Source organism: Podarcis muralis, chromosome 1 (assembly GCF_964188315.1).
Source record: "Podarcis muralis chromosome 1, rPodMur119.hap1.1, whole genome shotgun sequence".
Lineage (NCBI taxonomy): Eukaryota > Metazoa > Chordata > Lepidosauria > Squamata > Lacertidae > Podarcis > Podarcis muralis.
In genome coordinates, this window is record NC_135655.1 from 12,779,621 (window position 1) to 12,798,327 (window position 18,707).

The following is an 18,707-nucleotide window of genomic DNA, read 5'->3' on the forward strand; positions in this document are numbered from 1 at the left end:
TCCTGACTGGCCCTGCTCCACAACCTTGAGGGCTTCCCAAGAGGAAGGTTGCAGAATTATGATGAAGATGGGGATGAAAAGCAATGGATGGGGGAGCAAAAAATCAGTTTGAAGAGGACAGAGCATGCTCAGTGTTCACATGTTGATGGGGCGGGGGGGGGAGGCAATCTGAGGGTGAGGCAGAATGGAATGGAGTATTCTTGAAAGGGGGATGGATGGCTGGGACCCTGAACAGAAGAAGTATTCCACACGGCAACATTTTGTTGCAGGTCCTACTTGTTGAACTCTTCTCCCTGACTACTGTAATTTCCTTTCTAGCCTTCTATTGTGTCGTTTCTATTCATCACCCTGCTGCCCGATTCCTTCCCCACTCCTTAAACTCCTACACTGTCTTCAGGCTTTCTTCCAGATCGAGCACTGATTTGGGATCTTGCTGAAAACCAGCTTTTGCTAGACGTCATCAAACGTGGGCACTGCAAAGGGGTGCCTCAAGAGGCAAATTATGTCCTCCCGACCGCCCTCTGTTTGTGCAAAGTGCTATGACATGCTTGTGGTGTTTATTCTCATCCCACAAAGTACTCTGGCAAGCAGGTTTTTGCAGCCTTTCAGAAACCTGCTCAAAATAATATACTGTATTTTAATATTTTGTTGGAAGCTGCCCAGAGTGGCTGGGGAAGCCCGGCCAGATGGGCGGGGTATAAATAAATTATTATTATTATTATTATTATTACCTGTTTGACCAGAGATGACAATAGTATATGCACTTAAGGGGAGTGATGCCTCTACAATGCTCCTGACATTTTTGGAGAGATTTAATGCAAAACTGTTCACTTCTTGAGGCAGTGTGTGTAGCACAGATAGCTACAGATAGACAGTCTTTATTATTCAAATCTAGCAGCTGTGAAATTCTGATTTGAAAGGGGAAGTTCCACTTGTGGCACTGTGGGGGAGGAAAAGCAACACGCACAGCTTGTGGCCAATTGATGAAACCCCGCTCAAACAGTAGCAGAGTGTTACTTCCTCCTCTGAAGGAGGTAGAAAGACTTCTAGCTGGAACGACCAAAGACGGTGAGCATTTTTGAATGATTCGGAGACAATTGGTCACTGATTACTTAAATGCATTAGTGAAGGTAAGAAATGGTTTGGGTTGGGGTGCTCAGTAACAGAGGGCATGTCTTTGTGTGCAGAAAATCAGTCCCTAGTAACTCCTCTTAATGAAGGGGGTCTTAGATAGCAGGTCCTGGGAAAGACCCCCAGCATGAGACCTTGGAGAATTGTTGCCAGCTGAGGTAGATCTGGTGGAGAACCTGTGGTGTGTTGAACCTTCAAGAGGTTGCTGGATTCCAGCTGCCATTGTCCTTGAACATTGGTCATATTGTCTGTGGGCTGATGGGTCTTGGGGTCCAACAACACCTGGACGACCACAGGTCCCCCATCCCTGGGCTAAATGGAGCAACTATCTGACTCTGCATAAGGCAATTTCATCTGAAGTAGACTTTCTGGGAGCACTGAAGCCATTCACTCTATTTCTTCCAGTTCCTTGCCATGCGTTTCTATGTTATAGATCATGAAACACTCCCCAATGAACCCACTGAGGACAAACAGGCCCTTTTGTTTGAAATCGCACCCAAGCGAGCAAAGGTGCATTAATGTGGTAAGTACCAGAATAAAACCAAGTGGCACCTACTGGGCGGTGAATAAAATGTCTCTCTGAATTAGCTTGACTAAGACAGAATCTTTGTCCTGTGGTTGAAGAATATAACCCTCTGTGTCAAGTCTTTAGGAGGGTTGTACTTCAAAAGGGATGCGGGTAGCGCTGTGGGTTAAACCACAGAGCCTAGGACTTGCCGATCAGAAGGTCGGCGGTTCGAATCCCCGCGATGGGGTGAGCTCCCGTTGCTCAGTCCCTGCTCCTGCCAACCTAGCAGTTCGAAAGCACGTCAAAGTGCAAGTAGATAAATAGGTACCGCTCCGGCAGGAAGGTAAACGGCGTTTCCGTGTGCTGCTCTGGTTCGCTAGAAGTGGCTTAGTCATGCTGGCCACATGGCCCAGCTCCCTCGGCCAACAAAGCGAGATGAGCGCCGCAACCCCAGAGTCGGTCACGACTGGAACTAATGGTCAGGGATACCTTTACCTTTACCTTTACCTTTACCTTACTTCAAAACTGGTTCCTTCACTCCAGTCATCAGCCAGCAGAGAAGGGTGGTCAGAGAGGGGTGGGAATAGGTTGGTGAATGTCCCCTCCAGTCTTTCAGTGTCAGGTTCCTCTTGGACTCTTGACCATCATTCATGTGATGGGTGGGGTGAGGGACTACTGAAGGACAAAGAGACAGGCACCATTTCAGGAGGTGCAGAAGGACAATCCTGTTACTGAGTTGCCATAGAACAGGATGAAGCAACCTTCAGGCTACACAGTGAAGGGTGTCAAGAGTTGGTCAGCAATAAAACACACAGAGTAAGTGAAGTCAACTCTTTACCAGAAGAAACAAGGTTGCTCAGGAGTGCCCGGTCTAATGAACAAAGCAACTCTTCCTCATAAGTCTTGCCGCTATGAAGCAGTTATGGAGACTGAAGGTCCTTGCCTTTCCATAGCTGCCTAAGCCTCCTCCTCTCCTGGGTCCTTCCCAAGCAATCTGAGACTCCGCTGGCACGTCTGTCTCTGTTCCTCTTCATACTTTTTCTGGTTCTGGGAGACCCAAGGGGAGGGGAGCTTGTCACAGCAGGAGGGGGACAACACCTTGGCTTCATCACTGGCCTGACTCATCTCTGCCTATTGACCTCCCTCCTCTCCTGCTTCTGATTCTGGACTTTGATCTGACACAGACTCTCCCTGCTCACTACGCCCCATTACTTCTTCAGCTTCTGATGCCTCTTCCTCCAGCTCTTCTCCCTCTGCACACCCATCGTCCCACCACCAACCCCTGGGCTCTGAGTCTTCTTCCCTTGGGGGTTCCCCAGCTGGTGCCTCCCTCCATTCCTCTGCATCCATCCAGTACATGACAAAGGGGGGGGGGTATATATTAACTGATGTCTGAATAGTACAGCAAATGTTAGCCCAAACAGGGCCCATGATGAAATGCTGAAGAAATTAAGGATGTTTAACCTGGGTTCTAAATGTTGCCTCATGGAGATCAGTAATGGTTGATGGCCTCTCCAAAAGAGATTACTTCTACTGCAACTACTGCTACTACTCAGAAGGGCTGTAGGTCAGTGGAGAAGGGCCATACCCCAGTGCTGGAGTCTGTGTCTGAAAACTGCTGCCAGTCTGTGTAGACAATACTGACCAGTGGTATAAGGGAGCTTCCTATGTGCTACTACTATGTATCAAGTATTTAACCTTTTTAAAAAGACAGTCCCTGCCCACAGGCTCCCAGTCTAGCTAGCATAATACAAAAGGGAAAGGAATGGAGGTGCAAGCAAATTTAGAGATCAAGCAGAATCATCTGATCTGGGTGGCAGGGCCGCCTCTGCCATTGGTCGCTGTGAAGTGGCCTGGCTGCCTCAGGTTGCCTATTCTGGTTGTTTAATGAAAGCCCAGCAAATTGTTAGTTATTTAATTTATTTGTTACTTCCCGGGAGAGGTGCTTGTGGAGTTTTCTGCCTCAGGTGCCAAAATAACCCACCTAACCTTGAGTACCATACACTTTGGTTTGCGGGGAGAGGGGGCACTTTTTGCAGGTCCTCCTCAGGCAGCAAAATGTTTTGCTTCCAGCCCTGCAGGTTGGCTGCGCTGACGTTTCCCTGTACTTTATTATAACCGCACTGTGATGAAAATATAAAGAGGAAGTCTCATCCACCTGCTGTATGACACAGGCGGATGGTTAGCAGAGTTTCACTCTGTTTAATAAATGAAACTGGTTTTGAGCTTGAGAACTGAAATGAGACTTAAATCCATTCCCTCCCTCCCCAAATTGCAAATGTGGTAAAAGGATGGATTATGTGTGTACCAAAGGAATAGAATCAAAATCCTGAATTTGATATACTTAACTATATAAAACCTATGAAGGAACAGATTCACACTCTAACCTTCCTATGGGCTAATAAAGGTAAAGGTACCCCTGCCCGTACGGGCCAGTCTTGACAGACTCTGGGGTTGTGCGCCCATCTCATTCAAGAGGCTGGGGGCCAGCGCTGTCCGGAGACACTTCCGGGTCACGTGGCCAGCGTGACAAGCTGCATCTGGCGAGCCAGCGCAGCACACGGAAACGCCGTTTACCTTTCCGCCAGTAAGCGGTCCCTATTTATCTACTATTTATCTACTTGCACCCGGGGGTGCTTTCAAACTGCTAGGTTGGCAGGCGCTGGGACCGAGCAACGGGAGCGCACTCCGCCACGGGGATTCGAACCGCCGACCTTTCGATCAGCAAGCCCTAGGCACTGAGGCTTTTACCCACAGCGCCACCCGCGTCCCCCTATGGGCTAATAGACATTGCCAAAAGGCTACTCAATCTCAGGAGCTGGTGTGGTTAAGAGCAGGAGTTACAAGATCCCTGATTTAAATCTCAGCAGTACCAGAATGTTATTGGGCTGTTCAAGGCAAGGCTCTTTTGTCCCTCCTCCATCTTTCATTTGTTGTTGTCGTTGTTTAGTCGTTTAGTCGTGTCCGACTCTTCGTGACCCCATGGACCAGAGTACGCCAGGCACTCCTGTCTTCCACTGCCTCCCGCAGTTTGGTCAAACTCATGCTGGTAGCTTCGGGAACACTGTCCAACCATCTCGTCCTCTGTCGTCCCCTTCTCCTTGTGCCCTCCATCTTTCCCAACATCAGGGTCTTTTCCAGGGAGTCTTCTCTTCTCATGAGGTGGCCAAAGTATTGGAGCCTCAGCTTCAGGATCTGTCCTTCCAGTGAGCACTCAGGGCTGATTTCCTTCAGAATGGATAGGTTTGATCTTCTTGCAGTCCATGGGACTCTCAAGAGTCTCCTCCAGCACCATAATTCAAAAGCATCAATTCTTCGGCGATCAGCCTTCTTTATGGTCCAGCTCTCACTTCCATACATCACTACTGGCTTGGAGGAGTGCTGCCAGACAACATTTCATGCGCGTTCTTTCCATGTTCCAGGTGTTTGGACTGCTTGCAGCGGCTGGGCTTCTGTTTGTGATAAGAATTCATGTCATGAAACCCTCCACTGCAGTTTCTCTGGGAGAGGAAGACTGGGTTCTCAACACCCACAATAACGACGACCGAAACACAGAAAGAGACAGAGTGATTGAGAAGGACAGCAGCCCTAGATGCAATGATTCATGCAAGTAAGACAAGCAAAGAAGGTTTTTTTTCCCCTGGGGTGTGTGTGTGTTTCCAGTGCCTTTTTTGGTCCCAGCTTAAGAAGTGCCCCTGCAGGATGAGGCCAGTGGCCTATTTAGTCCAGCATCCTGTTCTCACAGTGGCCAACTAGATGCCTGTGGGAAGCTCGCAAAAAGGAACAGCACTCTTCCTATTTGCAGTTCCCACGTACTGGCGTTCAGAGCCACACTGCCTTCGAGCATGGAATAATAATAATAATAATAATAATAATAATAATAATAATAATAATTTATTATTTATACCCCGCCCATCTGGCTGAGTTTCCCCAGCCACTCTGGGCGGCTTCCAATCAAGTGTTAAAAACAATACAGCATTAAATATTAAAAACTGCCCTAAACAGGGCTGCCTTCAGATGTCTTTTAAAGATAAGATAGCTGCTTATTTCCTTCACATCTGAAGGGAGGGTGTTCCACAGGGCGGGTGCCACTACCAAGAAGGCCCTCTGTCTGGTTCCCTGTAACCTCACTTCTCGCAATGAGGGAACCGCCAGAAGGCCCTCAGCGCTGGATCTCAGTGTCTGGGCTGAATGATGGGGGTGGAGACGCTCCTTCAGGTATACAGGACCGAGGCTGTTTAGGGCTTTAAAGGTCAGCACCAACACTTTGAATTGTGCTCGGAAACGTACTGGGAGCCAATGCAGATCTCTCAGGACTGGTGTTATGTGGTCCCGGCGGCCACTCCCACACTTGCTGTGGCTAGTAGCTGCCACCTTTCTCTTTTTAAAATGTAAGTGTTGTGAATGTGCCTGATACAGCATGTAAGATTACTTTATTTTTATTTCTTTTAAAAAATGGTGTGTTTATTTAGGTATTTGCATATTGACTTTCACAGAGCATTCCAAGGCGGTGCACAAAAGAAAACATGCAATCGTTCGTTAAACACATTAAAGCAGTGTTAAAATCTTTGACAACTAAGATACAACAGTGATCCAGGGCAAAAGCAGCATAATTCCACCCCACATAGGGTTGCCACATTTCAAAAAGTAAAAACCAGGACACCCCAAAAGTTGTTGAGCTTTTTAAAAATAAAAACACCCCCCAAAATCCCATGATTTGGAAATTCCCTCTGCCTTTGAAATCCCAGTAATGTCTGGGAAAATCAAGATGTATGGGAGTCCTACCTCACAGGAATGACCTGGGAACACAGATATGTCTTCAAAAGCCACTGGAGTATCCAAAAGTGTTGGGACTGTACAAGTTCAAGGCAGAAGTAATTCCACAGAAAGGGGGCCACTACAGAGAAGGCCCTCTTCTCCTAGTCAATACAAAATCAATACCAATCTATAATAGAGATACTGCCCTAAACACAGACACAGACACAGACACAGACACAGACACAGACACAGACACAGACACACACACACACTTATTATAGGGGAAAGTGTATGTGATTGAATAAAGGAACTGATCAAAATTACAGCTGTCACCTATATTGGAATGAATTTGTTGTACATACTCCTTCCTTCACTAATTTGGATGTGATAGGTTAATTTTGGCACAATTGCAAAGCCTGGAACATAGGAAGCTACCCTATACAGAGTCAGATCATCAGTTCATCTAGCTCAGTCTACACTGACAATGGAAGTGGCTCTCCAGGGCTTTAGATGAGAACATTCCCAGCCCTACCTGGAGGTCCCAGTGGTTGAGTCTGGAATCTTCTGTGTGCCAAGCAGATCTTCTGCCAGTGGGCCTCAGCCCTTGTCCTGTGTGTGAGCAGCCAGAAACTGTCTGACACAAGCAGAACAACACATTTCTTTCAATCTGAGGCAGCAGACAGCATGTCTGTTACTAAGCCAAAGGGCATCTTTTCTATATTATCCCGTTCATTTGTAAATTACCCTGGAATAAATGTTTACGAAGGGTGGTATGCAAATTCCTTCAGTCAAGGGTGGCCAAACCTTTTCAGCCTGAGGGATGTTTTAAGGGTTGGCCACCCCTCTGATGGCCGTGTGCCAAAGATGGCCGCCGCCAACCCATTGACGTGCACACCAACTCTTGCTACGCTTATGACACACGAAAATTGGCAGGCAGGCACACACACACCCAGGCAGGCAGAAAGCCTGGAAACACACACACACACACACACACACACACACACACACACACACACAGCAGAGAGATTGTTTTGCTCCCTCCCTGAGTGGCTGGAATGCATCACTGAACTCCTGAACTGGCTCTTTAGCACACATTTAGCACACCAAGCATGCACACACTAGAAGGCTGATTCTAACTTCCACTACTGCTTTTTTTGTTTTAAGGCAGCTAAAAGTAAAATATAATCTGGCAAGGGGACTCGACATCTTGCCTTTTACACAAGCCATTTTGAAAACAATCCGGAAGGCTGGTTGGTCTGACATTATGATACAGATGTGGCTAATTCAGAAAAAAAAATGTTACCAAGCTTTTCTCTCACCCTGAAGTCTACCCTGTGAATTGGAGACTTAGCTTAGGTTGTCTTGGCGGCAACTGTTTTGACTGCGAAGTATTCTGCTACCCCTTCCCTTTTGCAGTTTCCAGCTAGTGGAAAGCCTTCCTTGGGACATGCCTTATGGACCAAACAGCAGTGCTGCAAAGCCTTTATACCAAGCATGGATGGAGTTGTTAAATATAACCCAGGAAAGCATTCATGTGGCTTCTTATTATTGGAGCTTGACTGGAGAAGACCTTGGAGTAAATGACACATCGTCTAAGCAGGTGAGATAAGAAAGGGTTGTTTTTTAATAATACCGTATTTTTCGCCCCATAGGGCGCACCGGCCCATAGGGCGCACCTAGTTTTTTTGGGGGGAAATAAAGAAAAAAAAATATTTTTTTAAAAGATATTTATTAAAGTTTCAGAAATAAAGCAACTTTCACAACACATAGTAAAAAAGAAAAAACACCATACAGACAACAACAAAACACAATGAAAAACCCATCATAAAAGACAAAAAGGAAACAACAACAACATAAAAAAGAAAAATGCCATTTTCTTGAATAATATTCTCATAGCCCTCTTTCTGGACTCCCTCACATCTCCCTTTTCTGTGTTCCCTTTTACAAAATCAAGTTCAGCAATACCTCACCTTTTTTCAAATCTTAATTCATATTATGGACTTCAGCTATTATGCCTCTATTCTTCCCTCCACTTTTTCATATTGTTTAGGTTTGACATAATATTATTCTGACTTCACCTTTGTTCTGTATATCATTTTTGCATAGCTTTAACTATATCACTAATGCCATATTATCTTATAAAGGAAAAAAAAAATTATTTCCCCCCAGGGAAATAGCTTCCCCCGACCCCAGCCCCCAGAATAGGCTGCTATCCGCAAGCCTAGGGAGCCTGGCGGGAAGTCGCGCCAGTCTCCCCAGGCTTGCGGATAGCTTCCTGAAGCCTGCATTCACCCCATAGGACGCACACACATTTCCCCTTCATTTTTGGAGGGGGAAAAGTGCGTCCTATAGGCCAAAAAATACGGTAATAATAATAAAATCAGCAGCTGTGTGTAGGCAGCATTTTCAAGGATGGGAAGACTTTACCACCATGTTGTCGACAAACCAACCAGTCTCGCATCCCCTGATCTGGGGGGATATTTCCCATGCAGAATTTGGCATGTGCCGCCCCTTGTTTGATACAAGTAAGTGATTTGCCTTCTGTAGGGTGAAGATGTTCTCAAGAAATTCGAAAGCTTGCTTCTGAAGAACGTGTCTGTCTTTATTGCAACAAGCGTGCCATCTAAGGCTAAACATTCAACTGATCTTGAAGTCCTGGAGAAAAGAGGTAACTGTTTATTAAAATACTTCTGTTCTGCCTTTTGGCAGAGCAGCCCTCCCAGCAGCGAACAACATGAAAACAGTCATAAGATGCTTACAACCCCCCATCCCACTGAAACAACATAAAATCCAGCAACTAAAAATCTTACACAAGAATTAATACACAAGTATTAAACTGCAGGGCCTCTTAAAACTGCCATATCTTTGTTGCACACCAAAAGGTGAGCAAAGAGGGAACTAAATGAAGCCTGCTGTTAAGTTGTGGGTGAACATATCAGACGACACAGCGATTCTTCAAACATCTCTTGTTTATTCAGAGGCCAGAACAGAACTGAACTGAAGGGCTCAGTCAGCCTGCTTATATAGAGCTCCAGTACAACGTAACTGTTGCAACTTTCTAAAACTATCCAATCACTGAACGTCACTTTTGATCCTTCATTTGCATACAAACTATCCAATCACTGAACATCACTTTCAATCCCTTATTTGCATAACTATCTACAGTATCCCCTTGCTGGCCCAGGGGGAGAACTTCAGTACATAACACCTACTAGTCATGATGATTACGTACTGCCTCTGAAAGCTAGTTGCTGTTTTGTTATTATATTTCATACAATCGTAGTGGAGACATATAATTGTAGAGTTGGAAGGGATCACGAGGGTCATCTAGTTCAACCCCCTACAGGAATTTCAACTAGATCATACATGGCAGATGGCCACCTAACATCTGCTTAAAAACCTCCAAGGAAGGAGAGTACATCCCGCAAGGGAGTCCGCTTCTCTGTCCAACCGCTCTTACTATCAGATAGTTCTTCATGATGTTTAGTCAGAATCTCTCTTGAATCCATTGGTTCAAGTCCTAACATCTGGAGCAGGAGAAAACAAGCTTGCTCCATCCTCCATGTGGCTGCCCTTAAGATATTTGAAGATCACCACCATAGCTCCTCTCAGTGTCTTCTTCTCCAGGCTAAACATACCCAACTCCCTCAACCGTTCCTCATAAGGCTTGGTTTCCAGATTCTTCTGAGATCAACAGTCTTACTACGTGCCTCAGTCCCGCAACTCTGTAGGGGGTATTTAGTGAATTTGCATAAGGACTTTCAGTGAAGTAAATGTGTGTTACAGCTTGAGAGCGTCTCAAGAAACAGTTCTTCGATCTCTTAAAAAACAACAACATTTTTTCCATAGGAGCCCACATAAAAAGGATTAATTTTGGACAGCTCACCCAAGGTGTAATGCACACCAAATTCTGGATTGTAGACATGAAACACGTATTTCTTGGTAGTGCCAACATAGACTGGAGAGCCCTGACTCAGGTGAGAGATTTAAGGCTATTAAGCTGAAGCGGCACAGGGGTGGGAGTGGGGAGACTGAGTTCACAATACTTAACAGGAAGACTAAATTTGCACGGAAACATCCTGAGAACCGGTTCTGTTAAGACGGGTGATTTTATTTGGGGGAGAACATAAAAAATTAAAGAGTCCATCTGCTTACCTGGCCAAGCTCAGTTGTCTTCTTTCCTTCCAGCTGTCGGAACATTTCGTTAGTCTTATACTATCTATCTAAAGATGCAAACGAGCTTGTCCTACATTTCTGTTTCTAACCATAGCCACTCAAGTTGTTACGCTACATTGGTGGTTTTCAGATTTTTCTGCCTTGAGGGGACTCTTTCTATGTTGCCTGCCAAGGCACTGCTCCAGCTTGGCAGTGTGTTGAACAGGATTCTGGGTACACACTCCATTCACACATGGTATTGCTATGGTTCTTGGGCCACTGTCATCCTGTGCCAACTAAGGGCCAAAGTTGACATGATGTGGTAGATCTGCAAATTGAATTTTTAGAGCGCTTCTAGCTGCAGGGCAGTTTGGATTGGGAGTATGGCATTGAGGGAAAACTGCCTAATCCCTTCCCCTGCACTATTTCCCCAAAGCCCCCCACCCCAGCTGCTATTTCCCCATACCGTATGGTTAACTCTCCTTTCCCAAATGCTCTGGTCCACCCAGATCTCCAATGTCACACCCACTTGGGGCCTCAGATTGCACCTTTGCAGCAGAGGCGCTGCCCTACAGACGGGCGCCAAAACAATCCTGTAGAACAGAGTACGAGAGGTGGGGTGGTGGGTGGGCACTGAATTATAGTGTCAAACAGGGCACTGCTGAAATCTGAGAGCCCAATTCTGCCGCTGTTTGGAGACACCTAACATCCCTCTATGGTTGCATGTTATGGAGAAAGATCAGTTCTAGTGGGCAGGTTTATCCATCAGGAAAGCTAGTCCATTGTTACTGCTCTTTCCGTGACGATGGAGTGATTAGGTAAAGAGAGAGCGAGAGCGCAGGGGTTCTTTAATAGTTTCATAGAAGAGGGAATTTCAACAGGCCTAGCTTCTCATGCAAGAGAGCTCTCCTGCTTCTGGGGTTACCCTACTTGGGCGACCCCTGACAAGTTCCTAAGAACTCAAGAGTTCTAATATTTCACACACATTATCATAGGAAGCTGCCTTGTGGTCAGGCTGGTTGCCCGTATAGCACAGTATTGCCTACTCGGACTGGCAGCAGCTCTCCAGGTTACGATTCCCAGAACCCAGGTTGTGCTATGTGACTGCAGAGGTGTTGAACTGCTGAGCTCCGAAGCACTTGTAAAAGGGCATTTCCACTTTCTGTATTTTGCTCTATGATTTCATTCAAACTTATGCCCTTGCTAGATATACAAAGAAAGAATGAAAACAACAATTTCCGCCCCCCCTCCCAACAGGTGGGTGGGGTTTGCGACACCGAGGAGACTTACCTGGTCTGGTGCCTCTCACCTGGGTCAGGGTGGCTATCGTCCCGCCTCCGGCCTGGGAGAGCAATGGACGGCCAGCTGGGGGTGGGGCGAAGGCCAAGGGAAAGAGGCCGCCCCCTTTGGCCAAACCTCACTTTGTTTCTTCCTCTTCCAGGTTTGGTTTGGAATATTGGTCTCCAGTTTCTCTCTTTCTGCAGGTGAAAGAAGTGGGGGTTTTGATCAGCAACTGCAGCTGCTTAGCTAAGGATCTCTGGAAAACCTTCAAAACCTACTGGGATCTTGGGGAAGCAAATGCCACCATCCCATCTCCATGGCCAAACAATTATTCTACCAATATCAACAGCCACAGTCCTTTGGAAGTGCAGTTAAATGGAACCAGCACTGAAGCTTATTTTTCTGTAAGCAGACAGTTCCTAAGCATGTTTTCATCAGATTAACCCCACTGAATTCAGTGGGATTTACTCTCTACTAAGTGTGCATAGGATTACAATGGAAGCTTCTGTAGGAAATGTTTATTCTCATTGAAAAAACATGGGGATCAATAGATGATGTAGTAATTAAACTTCTCCTTTGCTCTAGGCTTCTCCTGCTTCCTTTTGTCCAGGGGGTCGCACCTTTGATCTCGTGGCAGTTCTTGATGTTATCTACGATGCAGAAAAATTTGTCTATGTCTCCATGATGGATTACTTCCCTACAAGCCGCTTCAGACACCCGCCAAGGTATGAAGTGAAACCTGAATATATGTGCACCCTTTTATATTCTTAGCTAAATGCTAATTAGTTGTATAGGGACGCGGGTGGCGCTGTGGGTTAAACCACAGAGCCTAGGACTTGCTGATCAGAAGGTTGGCAGTTTGAATCCCCGCGACGGGGTGAGCTCCCGTTGCTCAGTCCCTGCTCCTGCCAACCTAGCAGTTCAAAAGTACGTCAAAGTGCAAGTAGATAAATAGGTACCACTCTGGCGGAAAGGTAAACGGCGTTTCCGTGTGCTGCTCTGGTTCGCCAGAAGCGGCTTAGTCATGCTGGCCACATGACCCGGAAGCTGTACGCCGGCTCCCTCGGCCAATAAAGTGAGATGAGCGCCACAACCCCCGAGTCGGTCACGACTGGACTGGTCAGGGGTCCCTTTACCTTTACCTTTAATTAGTTGTATGACTGCTCCCTGCACCATCAGCTCTAAATGACACAGGTTTTGGGGTGTCACACTGTAAAAGCAATGCAGGTCAGCCTGGGCTTCATGGGACACTAATGTAGTGAAAGACAGCTAGCTAGCACCAGAAGCTGTTACTTCTCTGCTTTAGTAGAAAGCCCCAAACCAAATAGTTCTTGTGTCTATAAAAGCTCCCCATTGATCGTTTTACAAGCGTTTGTGGCTGCTGTTCACTTGGACTGGTGAGGTGTAAGGCAGGAGGCCAACAGTAGGTGGAGCCAGAGCCAATGCTAGGCAGAGCCAATGAATTATAGCTTCCTTCCCATCCTCCTCCCAAGTTCTACAAGGGCAACTGAGGTGGAGGAGGAGGAAGCTGTCAGCTAGTACCACCCTCTGGTTTGGTTGTAAGCAAGAAGACAGGCAGGTGGGGGGCTGAAACTGAGGTTAATGGGGCAGTACCCATTTGCCCTTTTGACCTTACCTTCACTAATTACAATGTTATTTTTGTAGATACTGGCCACCCATCGACAATGCTCTGAGAAGTGTGGCGTTACACCAAAATATACACATACGGCTTTTAATCAACTGCTGGGTCCATACTGATTCTTCCATGTTTCGTTTCTTGGAGTCACTGAGTGTCCTTAGCGATCAACATGCCAACATCACAATCGAAGTGGTAAAAGAAGCATGCTTTTGGGCCATGGGCTCCTTACAGACGCACATGTGTCATGTTCCTGGTATTGACAGTCACTTATGTAGCTTGTACACCGAGTTTTAAGGGTCTTTTCTGGGTCATATATCATAGTGTCAAATGTGAACATGACAATCCTCAGACTGTTGCTTTTTCTTCACCTGTAATGCCAACTTTTAAAAATCTACACTGCCTAGAACTGGACTGCAGTTTTAAAATGCTTTTCTTCTGTTTCCTATCCATATAGGATCTCTTCCCATAGGAATAGTGGGAGTGATGCTCAAATGCACTTTTGTGTTGTGTGTGCTGCTAATGCCACAAGAATGAAAGAGGAAGTGTTACATTGCTGGATGGGGGAAAATCTCAGGATGAATTGGGCTGAAAAGTTATTTCTCCCTACTGTAAAAACTGTAAACTTAGGTATTAGCAATGATGTTGGGCAAATGCCAACAACCCAATTAATAAATTTTAAAATGTAAACAAACTTATAGATTGCTAAACCGAAAGTGTGCCCTCCCCCCAGGTAGGAAATAAACCATAATTTAATAAACAAAAATTTCTTCTCACAGTTAAGAAGAAAAAATAAATTTTGGTTAAAATCAGTAATATGGATCGTTTTCCATTCCTCCTCATATAGCAGAGCCAAAATGGTTTAAAAAAAATAAATGAGCTTAAAGCACATTGGTACTGTAGTACATCCAGGTTTAAAAGCTGTGTTGATATGGGTTTTCACTGTGTTGCTATAAATGGCAATTTTACCACATGATGTGCAGTAAAATCATTATTGCTCTTTGACAGGATGATACAGATAGTGACTACAGACAGTGTCTCTGCACATACGTATATTTTTGCCTAACATCATTTTTTTTGTAAACCACATTGAGGCTTTTTTTTTCTATAATCAAGTGGTATATCAATTTTATGCAATAAATACATTCTCTTTCGTTAGCCATGCTACCATGGGAGTTGCAGTGGAGGGCCCCACACTGCCTACCTCTGCTCTACACTACAAATGACCAATTCAGTCACGGCCACCTGATCTGTGGCAAAAAAACCTCTTTACCGTTTGACAGGACAACCGTCTTGGTTTGGCCCCTGACAGAATCAGAGACTGGCAGAAGGTCTTGTAGGCCGTCCATTTAGTCTCTGCTTGAAGATATCCAGTGACCAGTGCTTTTTTTTCCTTGAAAAAGAGGTGCAGGTACTCACCATGAAGTTGTTACAGTTAAGTGCCACACTTTTTAACAACAACAACAAAAGATTTGCCGGTACTACGTACCTTTGAGTACGCCCTGGGGGGGAAAGCACTGTCAGTGAAAGAGAGCCTACGTCCTCTCTAGGGAACCATTGGTTCCATTGCCAAACCTCTGTAACCAGGATTCTCCTAAAGTTCAACCAAAATCTATCCTCCGGTAGTTCAAGCCCATTAGATGAAGTCCTGCCATCTGCAATAGCAGAGAACAAGTATTTGCCCTCTTTTATGTGACAGCTCTTTTTATGTTTGAAGAGTGCTTCTCCAGGCTAAATACAACAAAGTCTTCGAAGCTTTCCTCATAGATCTTCTTTCCCATCCATTTGACCATCTTCGTTGCCCTCCTCATCTCTGCCAATTGAGATGATGTGCACCCAAAAGGCACTATTAAATGCAAAGCTCTCTTATAATTTTTAGCAGTGGGTTTTTCCTTTTTCTTTTACTGGCAAATGGAAGTGGAAAGTCTACTTTAGCTTAGCCAAAAGCTATTCCTATTTTATTTCCATTACTTGGAAAAGGCAGTCAATTGTTGGAAACTCATAAAGTCATCTGTGTTTAATTTTCACTCATTGTAGACATGTTTTTATATTTACATCTTACCAGAAAATCTTCACTGTTCCAGTTGGAAATCACACAAACATCCCCTTTGCAAGGCTGAATCACAGCAAATATATGGTGACTGACAAGGCAGTCTATATTGGTAAGTGTTGTGGCCTGGTAGAGATTGTGGTCTGCGTAGAAGTCAGCTATACAGCTGCAAATATAACATTTTAAGTGCATTATACAAATGCTGTGCTTTTTTCTAAAAATTGTTTAGGGGTACTCTCATTTTCCTACTCATATTGAAATACCGCCCCTCAAATAGGCCAAACGTAGATTCACAAAATGTTTAGAGGTATGCGTCCTCCTGCGTCCCCCCAGTAAAAAAGCATGTACAAATGTGGCACTAGATGGCGATGGTGAGCTTATGGCAAATTCAATATATTTTTCAAAATGTTTTGATTCTATCCTAGAGCAGTGTTTCCCAACCTTTTTTGGGCAAAGGCACACTTGTTTCATGAAAAAAATCTCGAGGCACACCACCATGCCAGATGGGGAAAGGTCACTTTTTACTTATGTAAAAAAAAAAAAAAAAAAGTAACAGCATAGAAGGTAATGGTTAGGCTAGCATCCCTCTTCCAAATATGCTAGGTTTTTATTTGCAGGGACTGTTCTACATGGGAAAGCATTCAGCACTGTCATTCTCCCATCTAAATTGGTACTACTCTGGGTCAACTTACTCTGCTGCATGTGTAGATGAAAATGGCACCAAGTGTGGGGGAGGGGGCAGAACAGGTTTCAGATACAGGATATTAAGCATACACATACTTCAGATTGAACTGGTTGCTTGCTTTGCAAGTTTTCATTTCCCAAATGACTGCCTTGGCAAGCGCAATACCTACCAGGCTCAACGCCGGTCTCGCGCTGCCGCTTCCCGCGCTCTCAAGGACCCGGGAGGAGGAAGGCGTGAAGGGAATCCCGAAGGCGCGAAAACCTCGCGCATGCGCAGGCCTTCCGCCTGCGACAGCCCAGTAGGCCGGCCGAAGCGAGCGGTGATGGGATGTGGGAGGGAGCTCGCTCGCCGCCCCGCATGTGCCTATGTGGGGCACGTTACAGCCCCGTGACGTCAGCGCCACGCAGGCAGGCAGGCAGGCAGACGGCGAGAGCCCCGCGCTGGGCGGCCTCTCCTCGCCGCCGCCGCCCCGCCTCTCGCCGCCCGACTCGCCTGCCTCCCTCCAGGCAACATCTCGCGGCACACCAGGCAACGTCTCGCGGCACACTAGTGTGCCGCGGAACACCGGTTGGGAAACACTGCCCTAGAGCACATTGCAAGAATCAAGTCTTGAGGTTACTAGGGCATGAATCACCATGTCCAAGAATAAGCTGGTAAAAGGAACTGCTAATAATTCACATTAGTTTTGAGGGTCCTTATGGGTTTTTCTTGACACTGGATCCTGCCTGTTTCAGCCTCTTTCCTCTCCCTCTTCCTTGAACTCTGCAGCTTTTGCTTCAAGTGAATATTCTAGCAATAGTGCTTTCAATTGTTTGAAACCAGAAGTCTTATACGTTTGCCACAATGGGGAAATTTGAGCTTTTTTGGGGGGTGGGTGACTAGATAAATTAAAATTGCACCCTTATATACACTGCATTTTATACATCTCTAGGAACTTCTAACTGGTCAGAAGAATACTTCAGCATCACTGCAGGTGTGGGACTGGTCGCCAAGCAGTCTTCAACAGACGCCACAAAGAGAAACCCTACAATACAGGAACAACTGAGGGCTCTCTTTGAACGAGACTGGAATTCCAAATATTCAGTAAAAATGGAAGACCTGCCTGGGCAGAAAGACTGTGCTTGGGAAAATGGATTTAAAAGTTCTTTCAAAAGCTAAATTATTCTTATTTTTTATTGCTAATGGGAATTCAGTTATGAGCTTTCTGCATGTGAAATTTAGAATTGTTGTGGATTTGCCAGATGACGAATGTTTTAGTTCAGGATGTCTCAAACCTTGATCACGGAGTAGTCCCGTTCACAAATTTCATTTTTATGGAATCGTATAGCTGGAAGGGAACTTGGATGTCATTTAACCCAATACACTGCTCAGTGCAGGATCTACAATGTAGGATGCAGTGTCCCTGGAAGGCGACCACTTAAATGCTCTCAGTGAATGATAGCCTATTGCCTTGCAAGAAAGTCTGTCCCTAACAGTAAGAGCTATTTGACATGGAAGTTTTGCCTAATGTTTAGCTGAAACATGCTTCCCTGCAATTTCTGTTCACTGGTTATACAGTGGTACCTCTGGTTACGAACTTAATTTGTTCTGGATGTCCGTTCTTAAGCTGAAACCGTTCTTATCCTGAGGCACGCTTTCACTAATGGGGCCTCCTGCTGCACGTGCGCCTCTGAGGCGCGATTGGCATTCATACCCTGGGGCAAAGTTCAGATCTTCCGGGTTAGCGGATTTTGTAAGCTGAAGCGTTCATAACCAGAGGTACCACTGTAGTCATGTTGTATAAAGCAACAGAGAACCTGTCTGCTTCATCTTCTGCACAGCAGTCCTTCAGATATTTGAAGGCCACTATAATGACTCCTCTTAAATCTTATCCTCTCCAGGCTATGCGTATCTGCAGCTTTGATCCAATATTGTGTATTGTTTTATGGCTAGGTTAGAAGATGTATTATAAGAGGGTACATGAGAATTGGCCATCACTTGTCAACACTTGATCCTTATCCTTATTAATACCTTGACAATAAATGCTATTCTATGCAGTGGCGTAGCGTGGGGGGTGCAGGGGGGGCCGGCCGCACCGGGCGCAACATCTGGGGTTAGGGCAAATCCACAGGTTAGGGGGCGCAAATCCACGGGTTAGGGGGCGCAAATCCACGGGTTGGGGGGCGCAAATTACTTGCCTTGCCCTGGGTGCTGACAACCCACGCTACGCCACTGATTCTATGGTGTGGTGTGCCTTTTAGTCTGCACCCTTAAAATAGTGATTTCAAGCCAGCACACTCAAAAAAATAAACCCCAAGAAGGGAAAGTTAATTCTTTAGTTGTACTGCGCTGAAATTGTGCAAATACTCTTTGATTGTACAATTTCAAATTGCAGCCCAGAGATCAAAATAGAGTTATGCAACCGGGCAATTGTTGCATTTGCAAAATTCCAGAAGGTGGCAATGTTTGAGAAAATTATGGCCTGCTTTACTCTGCTCCCCCTCCCCCCCCGCCCATTAAAAGC

The 18,707-nt window shown here is 45.6% G+C and overlaps 1 protein-coding gene across 1 annotated transcript; it reads left to right on the plus strand.

Annotated features, from left to right (window-relative positions):
* The first annotated feature begins 1,037 nt into the window (after positions 1 to 1,037).
* On the plus strand, positions 1,038 to 18,306 carry PLD4 (phospholipase D family member 4). The gene is made up of 10 exons (XM_028749109.2): positions 1,038 to 1,654; positions 5,062 to 5,249; positions 7,814 to 7,997; positions 8,945 to 9,065; positions 10,247 to 10,374; positions 12,037 to 12,237; positions 12,419 to 12,558; positions 13,499 to 13,664; positions 15,535 to 15,631; positions 17,136 to 18,306. Exons 1-10 carry the CDS (start codon positions 1,568 to 1,570, stop codon positions 17,360 to 17,362), a joined length of 1,539 nt encoding a protein of 512 aa, XP_028604942.2. The 5' UTR covers positions 1,038 to 1,567; the 3' UTR covers positions 17,363 to 18,306.
* The last annotated feature ends 401 nt before the right edge of the window (positions 18,307 to 18,707 follow it).